Here is a 12874-nt window from a genome sequence, read left to right as displayed (position 1 = left end):
TATTCAGAAATGGCTAAAGAAGTTATGACAATCAATTATATAGTAAAAAAGAAAAATAACCTATTCAGAAATGGCTAAAGAAGTTATGACAATCAATTATAAAATCCATATGGGCTGGGCGCAGTGGCTTACACTTGTAATCTCAACACTTTGGGAGGCCGAGGCGGGCGGATCACGAGGTCAGGAGATCGAGACTATCCTGGCTAACACGGTGAAACCCCATCTCTACTAAAAATACAAAAAATTAGCCAGGCGTGGTGGTGGGCGCCGGGAGGCTGAGGCAGGAGAATGGCGTGAACCCGAGAGGAAGAGCTTGCAGTGAGCCAAGATCGCGCCACTGCACTCCAGCTTGGGCGACATAGCGAGACTCCGTCTAAAAAAAAAAAATTGGGGGTAAGGGTGATAGAGAGGGATAGGGTTCTGCTATTTAATATGGGGTGGTTTGAAAGACCACTGTGATAAAGTGGCATTTGATCAGATAACTGAACAAAGTGAGATAACAGGTCATGCAGATGCCTGGGAGAAGAACATTCCAGGGGAAGCCAGTCACGTGCAGAGGCTCTGAGATAGGATGAGGCTTGGCAGGCTGGGAGAGAAGCAGGAAGGCCGGTGCAGCTGTGGGGTGAGTGAGGGAGGCAGGAAGAGAAAGGTCAGGGAAAGCAGGGAACACATCACGGCAGGCCCTACTGGAGAGACAGTGTCACTTTGTAATAATGCAAATAGCTCCCAGGAAGACGACCTGGCTCCAAAGAAGTGTGCACACATGAACATCATGTGAAAACCCGTCTCCAGCCTCAGTAGGTACAGTTTGCATCTCAAAAGAGTTGATAAAAAAGAATAAACGTGCATGGGTAGCACACAAGTCGGCAAGAGATAAATCCTGGAGGGATGAGTGAATACTTGGATACGTGAAGGTAGGGCCGCTGGCTGCTGCCTAACCTGCTCACACAACAGGATCCCACACTTGTGACTCAGGAGCATGTCTGGCTCAGGCAGCCACCTATATCACTTGGGGGTGTGGGGAACAGACAGGCTGACAGATAGCAAGCGCTGGCAAAGGGCCAGGAGAGGCAGGTGCACACATTCACAGTCACAGCTGAAGGTTTCAGGACAACTCTAAGAAACTTAGAAATAAAGTCGAATTCCATCAGTAAGAATATCAAAGATATGAACAAAATTATACACACAGACACACACACACACACACAACCTACAACCAAAAAGAAAAAATATACATTCTTTGAAAATACACATAGAAGGGCCATGTGTGGTGGCTCATGCCTGTAATCCCAGGACTTTGAGAGGTTAAGGTGGGAGGATATTGCTTGAGATCAGCCTGGGCAGCATAGTGAGACCCCATCTCTACCAAAAATTAAGAAAATAGGCCAGGTGTGGTGGCTCATGCTTGCGGTTCCAACATTTGAGAGGCTAAGGTGGGAGGATCGCTTGACCCCAGGAGTTCGAGGCTGCAGTGAGCTTCGGTTGCTCCACTGCACTCTAGCCTGGGTGACAGAGACAGATCGTATCTCAAAAAGAAAAAAGGTATAAAAGACACACAGACATTGTGAAAAATTGACCCAGCTTAAGACACAACAGAAATTTCAAATTTCTGACCACAATACAGTTAAGTAGTAATAAACAAAAAATAATTTTAAAAATCTCTTAAAATTGTTTGGAAACTTTCAAAATCACTCCTAAAAAAAAAAAAAATCTGGATTAAAGAGGAAACCAAAAAAGACACCAGTGCCTGGGAAGTTTATAGGCCAGTTCTCTGCAAGTTCCCAAACACAGTTAATCTCTGTCTTATGTAAAGTTTTAGAAACAAGGAAAAACCATACGATTTGTTCTATGAGTCTGGTAAAGTGAAAAGTATAGGAATACGGTACAAAGAAAATCATAAATGCATCTTACTTTTTTTTTTTTTTTTGAGACAGGGTCTCGCTCTGTTGCCCAGGCTGGAGTGCAGTGACATGATCTTGGCTCACTGCAGCCTCCATCTCCTGGGTTCAAGCGATTCTTCTGCCTCAGCCTCCTGAGTAGCTAGGATTACAGGCGTGCGCCACCACGCCTGGCTAATTTTTGTATTTTTAGTGGAGACGGGGTTTCTCCATGTTGGTCAGGTTGGTCTTGAACTCCCGACCTCAGGTGATCCACACGCCTCAGCCTCTCAAAGTGCTGGGATTCTAGGCATGAACCATTGTGTCTGATCCACATCTTACTTTTGAACACAGATGTGATGCGTGTGCACGGGGTGAGAAGGGGTGGAGAGCATGTGTGTGAGTGGGTGTTGGGAGATATTTACATCTACACCTAGCGACTCTAGGGAAGTGTTTCTATGGGTATTATGTGGGTTTGAAATTTTTTGAAATAAAAAAATAAGATTCCCCTTTTAAACAAAACCAATCCAAGCCATAGTGTTATGGGTTGAACTGTGCTCCCCAAAACGATATTTTCAAGTCCTAACCCCAGGAACCTCAAAATGTGTCTTTATCTGGAAACAAGGTCTTTGCAGATGCAATGAGGTCATACCGGGGTAGAGGGAGCCCTTCATTCAATGTGACTGGTGTCCTTCTGAGATTCGGCTGGGGGAGACACAGACACAGACACACAGGGAGGACACCTGTGAACAGAGAGGCGGAGCTGAGGGTGACACTGCTGCAGCCCGGGACTGGCAGCCACCGCCAGAAGCTGAAGAGATGGGGAAGGAGCCTCCCCTGCAGGTCTCAGAAAGAGTAAGGTCCTGCTCACACCTTGATTGTGGACCTCTGGCCTCCAAAACTGGGAAAATATGAATTTCTGTTATTTCAAGCCACTTGGTTTGTGCTACTTCATTATAGCAGTCCTAGGAAACGAATACACATCAATATAGTAACTAAATGATAAGTCAGAATTATTCCCATGAAAGTCAAAAGCAGAAAGGATGCCTGCTACCGCCATTTCTAATCAACATTAGAGAAATGGAAGGAAAATTATCTTCAGCTGATAGAAAATGCAAGCAACTCTACCCACCAACCACTAACAATTAAGAGTTTACTGAGGTTTCTATTTACGAGATCAAATATACCAAAAGATCTCATTCCTATGTACCAGTAATAATTAAAAAATATAACAAGAAGGTCCCAAATCACAATTTTTAAAACAACAACCGAAAAATCAAGATAAACAGAAATAAATCTTCGTACATATTATCTATGGAGCAAATGAAAAAACACCAAAAGAATATAAAAGCAGATCTGAATAAATGCCCGTGGGTGGGGACATTTATCATCAAAAAGATGTAAACCCTTTCCCATTTTAATCTATCATGTTTATACAATTCTAGTGAAAATCTCAACACGTTTTTCCTGGAACTTGATAAAGACAATCCTAGCTAAGACACTTTTGCAGAATGAAGTGGAAAGATTTGTCCTACAAATCTTCTTATCAAGAAAATAAGAAGATATAAAAACTTCTTATCAAGCTGTACTAATCAAGAGATAGCGTGATTAGCCTAGAAATACAAAAATACCATCATAGAGCAGAAGAGAGATGCTGGAAATAGACCCAGGAATACACAGACATTTGATAAAATGATAAAAATAGCATTGCAACCAATGAAGAAACGGTGGACTATTCAATGAACGGTGTGGGGAAAATTGGCTATTCATTCTGAAAAAATTACATTACATTCTTAACTTACACTGTTCCCAGAACAAACACTTCCAGGTAGACTCAAAGTTTAATGTAAAAACCAATTTTTCTTTTTTTTTTTACATGAGGAAGAAACTAGAGAAGAGTATCAGGCCGTGCGCAGTGGCTCATGCCTATAATCCCAGCACTTTGAAGCTGAGGCAGGCGGATCACCTGAGGTCAGGGGTTTGAGACCAGCCAGACCAGCCTGACCAACATGGCGAAACCCCGTCTCTACTAAAAATACAAAAATTAGCCGGATATGGTGGTGGGTGCCTGTAATCCCAACTACTCAGGAGGCTGAGGCAGGAGAATCACTTGAACCTGGGAGGCAGAGATTGCAGTGAGCCGAGAGCACACCATTGCACTCTAGCCTGGCTGACAGAGCGAGACTCCATCTCAACAACAACAACAACAACAACAAACAAAAAAACCAGAAAAAATAGTATCATCATGATCTCAGGGTAAGGAAAAATTTCTTGAACAGGAGACAAAACCCAAAAAACATAAAGAAAAAATATCGATATGTTTGTTGTTTTATTATGTTAAAGCTAGCTACTATTATAATAATAAGATTCCAAAATGATAATGGCTCAAATGCAATAGAAGTTTATTTCTACGCATTTAGCCATCCAAGGCGGGTGCTGCTGACTGGGGGAAGCCCTCCCTGTGGTCATTCAGGGATGCAGGCTGGCAGAGGCTCTTCAACCCAGAGCCCCCAAAGTCACTTAGTCATCTCTGCCCCAGTCAGCCAGAACAGGAAATGAGTGTGGAGGGGACAGACCAGCTTCCTAAGAGCCTTGGTCGGGAAATGGTACATGTTACTTGCACTCACATCCCATGGTTAAAACTTAGTCACAAGGCTATTCCTATTGAAGAGAAGCTAGGAAGTTCAGTCTAGTGCCCAGCAAGAGGAGGTAGGCTTTTTTTTTGAGACAGAATCTCGCTCTGTCACCCAGGCTGGAGTGCAGTGGTGAAATCTCGGCTCACTGCAAGCTCCAACTCCCAGGTTCACACCATTCTCCTACCTCAGTCTTTCCAGTAGCTGGGACTACAGGCACCCGTCACCACACCCGGCTAATTTTTTGTATTTTTAGTGGAGACGGGGTTTCACTGTGTTAGCCAGGGAAGTGGGCTTTTTGGTGAACTTAAATACTTAAAAATTTCTGGCCAGGAACAGCGACTCACGCCTGTAATCCCAGCACTTTGGGAGGCCGAGGCAGGTTGACCACTTGAGGTCAAGAGTTCGCGACCAGCCTGGCCAGTATGGTGAAACCCCATCTCTACTAAAAATACAAAATATTAGCTGGTTAAGGTGGTAGGCACCTGTAATCCCAGCTACTTAGGAGGCTGATGCACAAAGATCACTTGAACCCTGGAGGCGGAAGTTGCAGTGAGCCAAGATTGTGCCACTGCACTCCAGACTGGGCAACAGAGTGAGATCCTGTCTCAAAATAAATAAATAAAATTTTGCTGTACATAAGACACCCCCAGAGAAGGAGAAAAGATAGGCTGTAGCCTGAGGACCGATATTCTCAGTATTTATAATATAGAATTTCTGTTATAAGGACATGTGTGAATCAATAACAAAATGACAAACAACACATTAGAAAAAGTGGCAAAGGATATGAACAGATAAATCGACAGAAAAATGATCTGTAAGCAATCTATGAAAATAGGAAAAAAGTCGATGGCCAGTAATACCAAGAAAAGAAAACGTACCCTATTTTTTGGCCAACTGTGGCAAACATTAGAAAGACGGGTCATATTCAGCTCTGGCTGCAGAGAAAGGGCACTTTGTCTGTGTGATGAGACTGTTAACTGGTGAAACTTTTCAAGGACAATTTGGCATTATCTTTCAAAATTTAAAACAAAAATTCCCTTTTTTCCAGCAATTCCACTTTTAGGAATTTATCTTATAGGCACAATCAATCACACAAAGATATATGTTCATGAATTGTAACTGTTGCATTTTTTAGGTAATAGTAAAAAAGAAAAATAACCTATTCAGAAATGGCTAAAGAAGTTATGACAATCAATTATATAGTAAAAAAGAAAAATAACCTATTCAGAAATGGCTAAAGAAGTTATGACAATCAATTATAAAATCCATATGGGCTGGGCGCAGTGGCTTACACTTGTAATCTCAACACTTTGGGAGGCCGAGGTGGGCGGATCATTTGAGGTTAGGAGTTAGAGACCAGTTTGGCCAATATGGCGAAACTCCGTCTCTACTAAAAACACAAAAAAATGAGCTGGGCGCGGTGGCGCCCACCTATAATCCCAGCTCTTGGGGGAGGCTGAGGCAGGAGAGTTGCTTGAACCTGCAAGATAGAGGTTGTAGTGAGCTGAGATCACACCACTGCACTCCAGCCTGGGAGACAGAGCGAGACTCTGTCTAAAAAAAAAAAAAAAAGAAAAAAGAAAATCCATAAAAAATATCATACAAAACAGCAATTCAAAACTGAAGTAAGTCTTAAGTACTGTCATGGGAAAAGTTCCAAAAATTAAAAATAAAAGAGTAAGTCTCAGGACAGTACAGATAGTATGATTCCATATATTTAAAAATCCCAGGCCAGGCGTGGTGGCTCGTGCCAGTAATCCCAGCACTTTGCGAGGCTGAGGTGGGCAGATCACTTGAGGCCAGGAGTTAAAGAGCAACCTGGCCAACATGGCAAAACCCCGTCTCTACTAAAAGTACAAAAATCAGCTGGCATGGTGGCAGACACCTGTAATCCCAGCTACTTGAGAGGCTGAGGCAGGAGAATTGCTTGAACCCAAAAGGAGGAGGTTACAGATTGTACCATTGCACTCCAGCCTGGGTGACAGAGGGAAACTGTCTCAAAAAAAGAAAAAGAAAGTAAAATAAATAAAAATCCTTAACCCTGTGTATGTACGTGTGCACATATATATATAAATGCATAAAAACAAAGGGTCTGAAAAGATGCACTCCATATTGTGTTTCTCTTGGGTTCTGGACAATGAACATGTATTATCTTTGCAGTTAAATAAGAGAATGTGTCCACCGATCAAGCCAACATGGGAAAAGAGAATCCAATTTTGCTTGGCCTTCCATTCCTTAAGGAGGTGCTTCCTGCTAAGGAGCAGGGACATTTCATCAGCTTGCCGTGCAGCCTGAGGAATGCCCTTACGAATGATTCACCTCCTGTGGTTCCAGCTCAGTGTTCTGCCAACATTAACCTACATGTGGCTGGAGGCATGATCGTAGGAGGCATGGGCCCTGCAAGCTGCTCAGATGCCCCTGGGACTCAGCCGCCCAGCAGCGTTGACAGCCAATGGCTCACAACAGAGTCCCCCCCAGGAGCTGTCCTTGGCCAGCCATGGCTACCATGTCCAAGGTCATACCTGCTCCCAGGGGAGGGTGGTGTTCATATCCAATGACTGGTCCACACCTGGTCTCCTTACCTGGAACTGGGATCCCTTTGAATGGCTCTGGGGGCAGCTCTGGGAGTGTGCTGCTCAGATGTCCCTTCACAAGAACCTGCTGCGGTGGATGGATCTCAATGCTTCCCCCTGCCAAAGCTTTTGGATCTACTGAAGCTCATGCCAAGGTCATGCCATTCCCAGGGTGCTCCCACCCAATGACTAAGCACAGTGTGTGGGTGGTGGTGGGGAAGAAATGGAGATGCGCCACCCAGTCCCAATGCAGGTCTCCCTAGGAGGCAACCTTTGCAATGGGGCTCCCGCTAGCCCACTGAGCCTTTCCGAGACCCGCACCTTGTCTGAAGCTCTTCAAGGTAAACCTCCTTCCTTCTCTCTCCTCCTCCACGTGTGTCAGGCCAGAAGCATCAGCTCACACTTTTTCTTCTGTTCCCCTATCTCTTGCCCCATAAACTCCTTCTCTTGTCGTTTCATTGTGGGGTCCTGGCTTCACAGCTCCCCGTGGATGAGCGTGCAGCTCCCTCTCGACCGCCCCACCCCCAGTCTTGCTCTCCTCACTCCTGTGGCTCCCAGTGGGTCCCCTGTGGTTGAAACTCCATCTCAGAGTTTGTACTGGGGAACTCAGCCTGTGAGAAGGGCTGACATTAAGGTCCCTGCAAAAGAATATCTTCAACCCAAAATAGCAAATTCACATTTTAAAGCAGAACGCTTTCAGAGGCAAAAGAAGATTAAAGGCTCATATGGCTGGAATAGATTTCCAGTCTTCTGATGAAGCAGACAGACACAAAGAAGGTCTCCCTGCGGAGGAGTCCAGCTCAGAAGGGAAGATCTCTGTGACGCCGTCACTGGCTCTTGTCCCCAGGAATATTCCTACCTGAAGCATGAGAAGCTCCAATCAGCCTTGCTCGGATCAGCCTCTCTCTCTTTTTGTTTCTTATTATTTTAATCTTTCCCCAAAAGTTTCCAGATGATAGTCTAGTTTTTCTTTCAAATCATCTGGAAAAATATTCAACACATGAGAATGTATAAACTGCAACTATAGAAATTGAAACGGTGTATCATCATTATGACTTATTCCTAAAATCCATGCTATTCCACAGAAGTTCTAACTTTAAAAGAGAATTTTGGAGCCAGGTGTGGTGTCTCATGCCTGTAATTCTAGCACTTTGGGAGGCCGAGGCAGGCAGATCACGTGAGGTCAGGAGTTCAAGACCAGCCTGGCCAACATGGTGAAACCCTCTCTCTACTAAAAATATAAAAATTAGCCAGGCGTAGTGGTGGGCGCCTGTAATCCCTGGAACTTGGGAGGCTGAGGCAAGAGAATCGCTTGAACCCACGAGGCAGAGGTTGCAGTGAGCCAAGATGGCGCCATTGCACTCTAGCCTGGGCAACAAGAGCAAAACTCCGTCTCAAAAAAAAAAAAAAAAAAGATAGAATTTTTATCCTATTTAAGGGAGAGAAACAAAAGTGATTCATTATAAAAATCAACTGTAAGTATTTTTCTGTTTCGTTTTTGTTGAGACAGGGTCTCATTCTGTTACCAACGTTGGAGTGCAGTGGCATGATCATAGCTCACTGCAGCCTTGATCTCCTGGGATCAAGCAGTCCTCGTGCCTCAACAGGTGTGCATCACAACACCTGGCTAATTTTTAAATTTTTTGTAGCGATAGAGTCTTGCTATATTGCCCAGGCTGGTCTTGAACTCCTGGCCTCAAGGGATCCTCCCACCTTGGTCTCCCAAAGTTCTGGGATTATAGGTGTAAGCCACCATGCCTGGCCCTATAAATAACATTCTATGGTTCTAGTGAAATATCTCTATTTTAGTAAATGACTATTAACATTTTAATAGAAAAAGCATGCATTATAGAGCTTTGGCGCAATCTGGGTTTGCTACTATCTGTGCTTCTAATTTTGTAGTAGCTCTTTGGAAAGTTATCGAACCACCAGAGTCTTAGTTTCGTCAGCTCAGAGAAGGGATGGCCATCGTATTCCTGGCAGTACTCTAGTATGAGGAAGAAGAAATATATCACCCAGCACAGAGCCTGGCACCCAACAGTCACTTAATATTTGGAGGTTAATATGATGATGATAAAGGAGGCTGGGACCAGGTGAGATGGATGCAGGTGCCTCAGAGGTCTAAATTCCTCAGTCCCAGCAATCCGGGTCAGGAGCAAGTCCAACGGGAACAAGTTCATGGTAATCTCAGCAGAAGGAGGGATCTCCTTCCTTGTTTTTAAAAAGAGGCAGGGATACGGGCTGCACAGCTGTGCTTGCAGGCCTGGGCAGCATCTCAGCTCAAAGGTCTGCAGACACCTCACTCGCATCCAGGATGTAGGAGGCAGTAGGAGGAAGGAGAAGTGGGACGCCATGAGCCAGACCCTGGAGGAGATAAATGCAACTGAGGCAGCAGCCAGTCACTGACATGAAGTAGAGGGTGTGGGTTTTTCAGAAGATGGTCGTGTTGTTGGCTTGCAGTCTAGAGGAACCAGGACTACAGGAAAAGTGGATGGCAGCAGATCATGGACAGGCCATTTGTGTAACTCAGTGGGGGCAGGTCCCTGGGCCCCTGGCCCTGCTCCCCCAAGCTAAGGAGTCTATCGGCCTTACCTATGAGTGTCAGCTGGGAAAGACAGGGTTTTGTTGAAGAAATTGTCCTTAAACCCATGATGAAGTCACTGTGAATTAAAGGAGGAAGGTGTCAACCTGATCTCCAGCAGAGCCTAGAACACCCTAATCCTGCGTTTGAGGCTTTGCGTGGGTCAAAGGCTCAGATCAAGGAGGAGAAGCAGAGGTGTCTGGCTGGGCAGTACAACCGCATGTTAGCAGTAGCGACCCCCTAGTCTCTTATAAAGGGGACCACAATGTATGATGAATGTATAAGAAGGTTGACAGATCTTATGGCCTGTATGTTTGTGTCCCCACCAAAATTCAAAGTGCCCCTCAGTATGATGGTATTTGCAGGTGGGGCCTTGCAGGGGCATAACTGGGTCATGGAGCTAGCTTGCCAACATGAGGACATAGCAAAAAGATGGCTGTCTAGCACCCAGGAAGAGGGCCCTCTCTAAGAACTCGACCCTGCTGACACCCTCGCCTCGGACTTCCAACCTCCAGGACTCTGAGAAATAAATGTTTTAAGCCACCCCATTTGAGGTGTTTTGTTACAGCAGCCAAGCTAAGACACCAGATATGTCTCTAAATTCATGGTGTGCTTCTGAAAGGCTGGGGGAGGTATCCATCCCCTGGTCATTCCTGGCACTGTGTCCCCATGGCAGCATCCTTGTACTTCTGGGAGAAAAGTTACAATTCCACAATCTGTCAGGTTATCCCAACCTGTCCCCTGCTGGTGGCTTTCCCGGTGACTTCTTGCCCAGCAAGTTGCCAAACATGCTGCTCTGTCTTTTGAACAGATGAAGCAGCGTGAGTCACAGGGGCAGCAGGGAAGCCAGGCCCTCACTCCACACTCTTCCCATGCACGAGGCTAGAAATAGACAGTCCTGTGCCCTCAGACATTGGTGACCCCCTTAGAAACAGTGTTATTTATGATAGGGGCCTGCCAACATCTACATTTCCACCACACAACTGCCAGTGACTGGAGTCACATTCGGGAGTCACCTAGAGTCACTTTCCCGCAGGGTGAACCTCATGGGATGGCTTCTTTCTCTGCCTGTTCTTCCTACTGCTTCTCCTCATCTTTTTGTTTCTGAGCTCATAGTGGGTCACATTTACAGTGGATTGGGTTGACTTTCAGCCTGAAACTTACTTAATATTGCCTCATTCAGGAGAATGGCATAAACCCGGGAGGCGGAGCTTGCAGTGAGCTGAGATCCGGCCACTGCACTCCAGCCCGGGCAACAGAGCGAGACTCCGTCTCAAAAAAAAAAAAATATTGCCTCATTGCTTTAGTACTCCTAGCTTGCCTAAGGTTTGTACTCCATTGTAAATTAGATGAGTGATTTCAAATTCTAAGTGTAGCTAACTAGTGCTAGTATATGATTCTTGAAAACCCATAAGCATGAAAGAATATGCTCTTAACAGCGGTTGGTCTGATTCCACTTCTTTCATGGAATTCCTAGATCATCTCATTTTCCTGCATTAAGCCCTTAATAGCTCCTCATAGCTTCAAGATAAAAATTCAAATAATGCCCTTTATGAGCAGTTATCCCCCCGCCCTACCTTTTTTTAAGTGATGGAGTGATGGGGTTTTGCCATGTTGCCAGGCTGCTCTGGAGCTCCTGAGCTCAAGGGATCTGCCCACCGTGGCCCCCCAAAGTGCTAGGATTACAGGTGTGAGCCACCGGGCTGGGCTGGGAGTTCCCTTTTAGTAACTTTGGTTTTGCCCACCTTCCTCCTGCAACTCTATACTGATATATAAACTACATAAAATATGGTAGCATGTACCATATGGTAGCTTAAGCTACCTAAAACACCTTTTCCTTCCTCTCCACCTGGAGCATTACAACTCATCATTCAGACCTCAGTTGACATGTCACTTCTTCCTGAAGTTATCTCCAAGGATGTGGCCAGTGCCCCTATGTTTAGCTTGTGGAAGCACAGCCCCTCCACTCCTCTGCCATGAGCCCAAGCACAGGGCCCAGGTCTCATATGTCCACCATGCACCAAGAGCCCCTCGTGCAGTGCCTGCTCCAACACCCACCAAAAAGATTCTTTGTACAAAATACTCAAGTGCCATCAGGGAGAGCACTACCTTCAGAGTAGATTAGATGGACGGGCACAGTGGCTTACACCTGTAATCCCAGCACTTTGGGAGGCTGAGGCGGACAGATCACTTGAGGTGAGGAGTTCCAGACCCAGCCTGGCCAACATGGTGAAACCCTGACTCTACTAAAAATACAAGAATTAGCTGGGCATGGTGGCACACACCTGTAATTCCAGCTGCACAGAAGGCTGAGGCAAGAGAATCACTTGAACCCAGGAGGCAGAAGTTGCAGTGAGCCGAGATGGTACCACTGCACTCCAGCCTGGGTGACAGAGTGAAACTCCATAACAACAACAACAACAACAACAACAAAGTAGATTAGATAATGAGTGTTCTATCTTACCAACTTCGCTCATGTCATCTACCAAAATAATTTCTTCAAGAAAATAATGTGGTGTGAGGTTCATGACACTGGACATGGTCCGAAACAAGGCATTAAATTCTTCATTATGGAAGCAAATGACAATGCTGGCAGTCGGGAGGCGGGCTGGGTAATGTTTTTGAAGACACCTGCAGGCAGAAGTAATATGAAGAAAACAATCCATCTAAATGCCTTGGATATTTTGTCATCTCATTCAAACACCTCTTCTTATTTGCATCTTTTTGACTCTGTCCTCCAACTGATCATTATGGTAGTAGGGGATGGTATATCTAAAAACACAAAAATGTATTTAACTTCTTATGTTGTTCCAGTATTTTCTGAATCATTTCCCCCTTCTTAATGTCAGTAATAATTGCTCTTTCCTGAGACTGTGTTGATAATCTTAGTTCTATTTTAAACATAGTATAAACACAAATTATATTCATATATTAGCTTCTGTTATAAAAATGAATCAAGGCTGGGCGCGGTGGCTCAAGCCTGTAATCCCAGCACTTTGGGAGGCCGAGACGGTCGGATCACGAGGTCAGGTGATCGAGACCATCCTGGCTAACATGGTGAAGTCTCTACAAAAAAACAAAAAAAAACAAACAAAAAAAACGAAAAACTGGCCGGGCGAGGTGGCGGGTGTCTGTAGTCCCAGCTACTTGGGAGGCTGAGGCAGGAGAATGGCATAAACCCGGGAGGCGGAGCTTGCAGTGAGCTGA

At 45.1% G+C, this 12874-nt stretch overlaps 1 protein-coding gene across 1 annotated transcript in view; it reads right to left on the bottom strand.

The window, feature by feature from the left end:
• GALNTL5 (polypeptide N-acetylgalactosaminyltransferase-like 5) overlaps positions 1-12874 on the bottom strand; it is a 71358-nt gene that overhangs the window by 27013 nt on the left and 31471 nt on the right. Inside the window, 3 exon segments of the mRNA XM_011941518.1 lie at positions 7946-8026; positions 8029-8067; positions 12132-12298. Coding sequence (XP_011796908.1) covers positions 7946-8026; positions 8029-8067; positions 12132-12298 — 287 coding nt within the window.

This window comes from Colobus angolensis, unplaced genomic scaffold (assembly GCF_000951035.1).
Source record: "Colobus angolensis palliatus isolate OR3802 unplaced genomic scaffold, Cang.pa_1.0 Scaffold2, whole genome shotgun sequence".
NCBI lineage: Eukaryota > Metazoa > Chordata > Mammalia > Primates > Cercopithecidae > Colobus > Colobus angolensis.
Note: the sequence above shows the minus strand (reverse complement) of the source record. Positions and strands in the feature narration are given on the sequence as shown.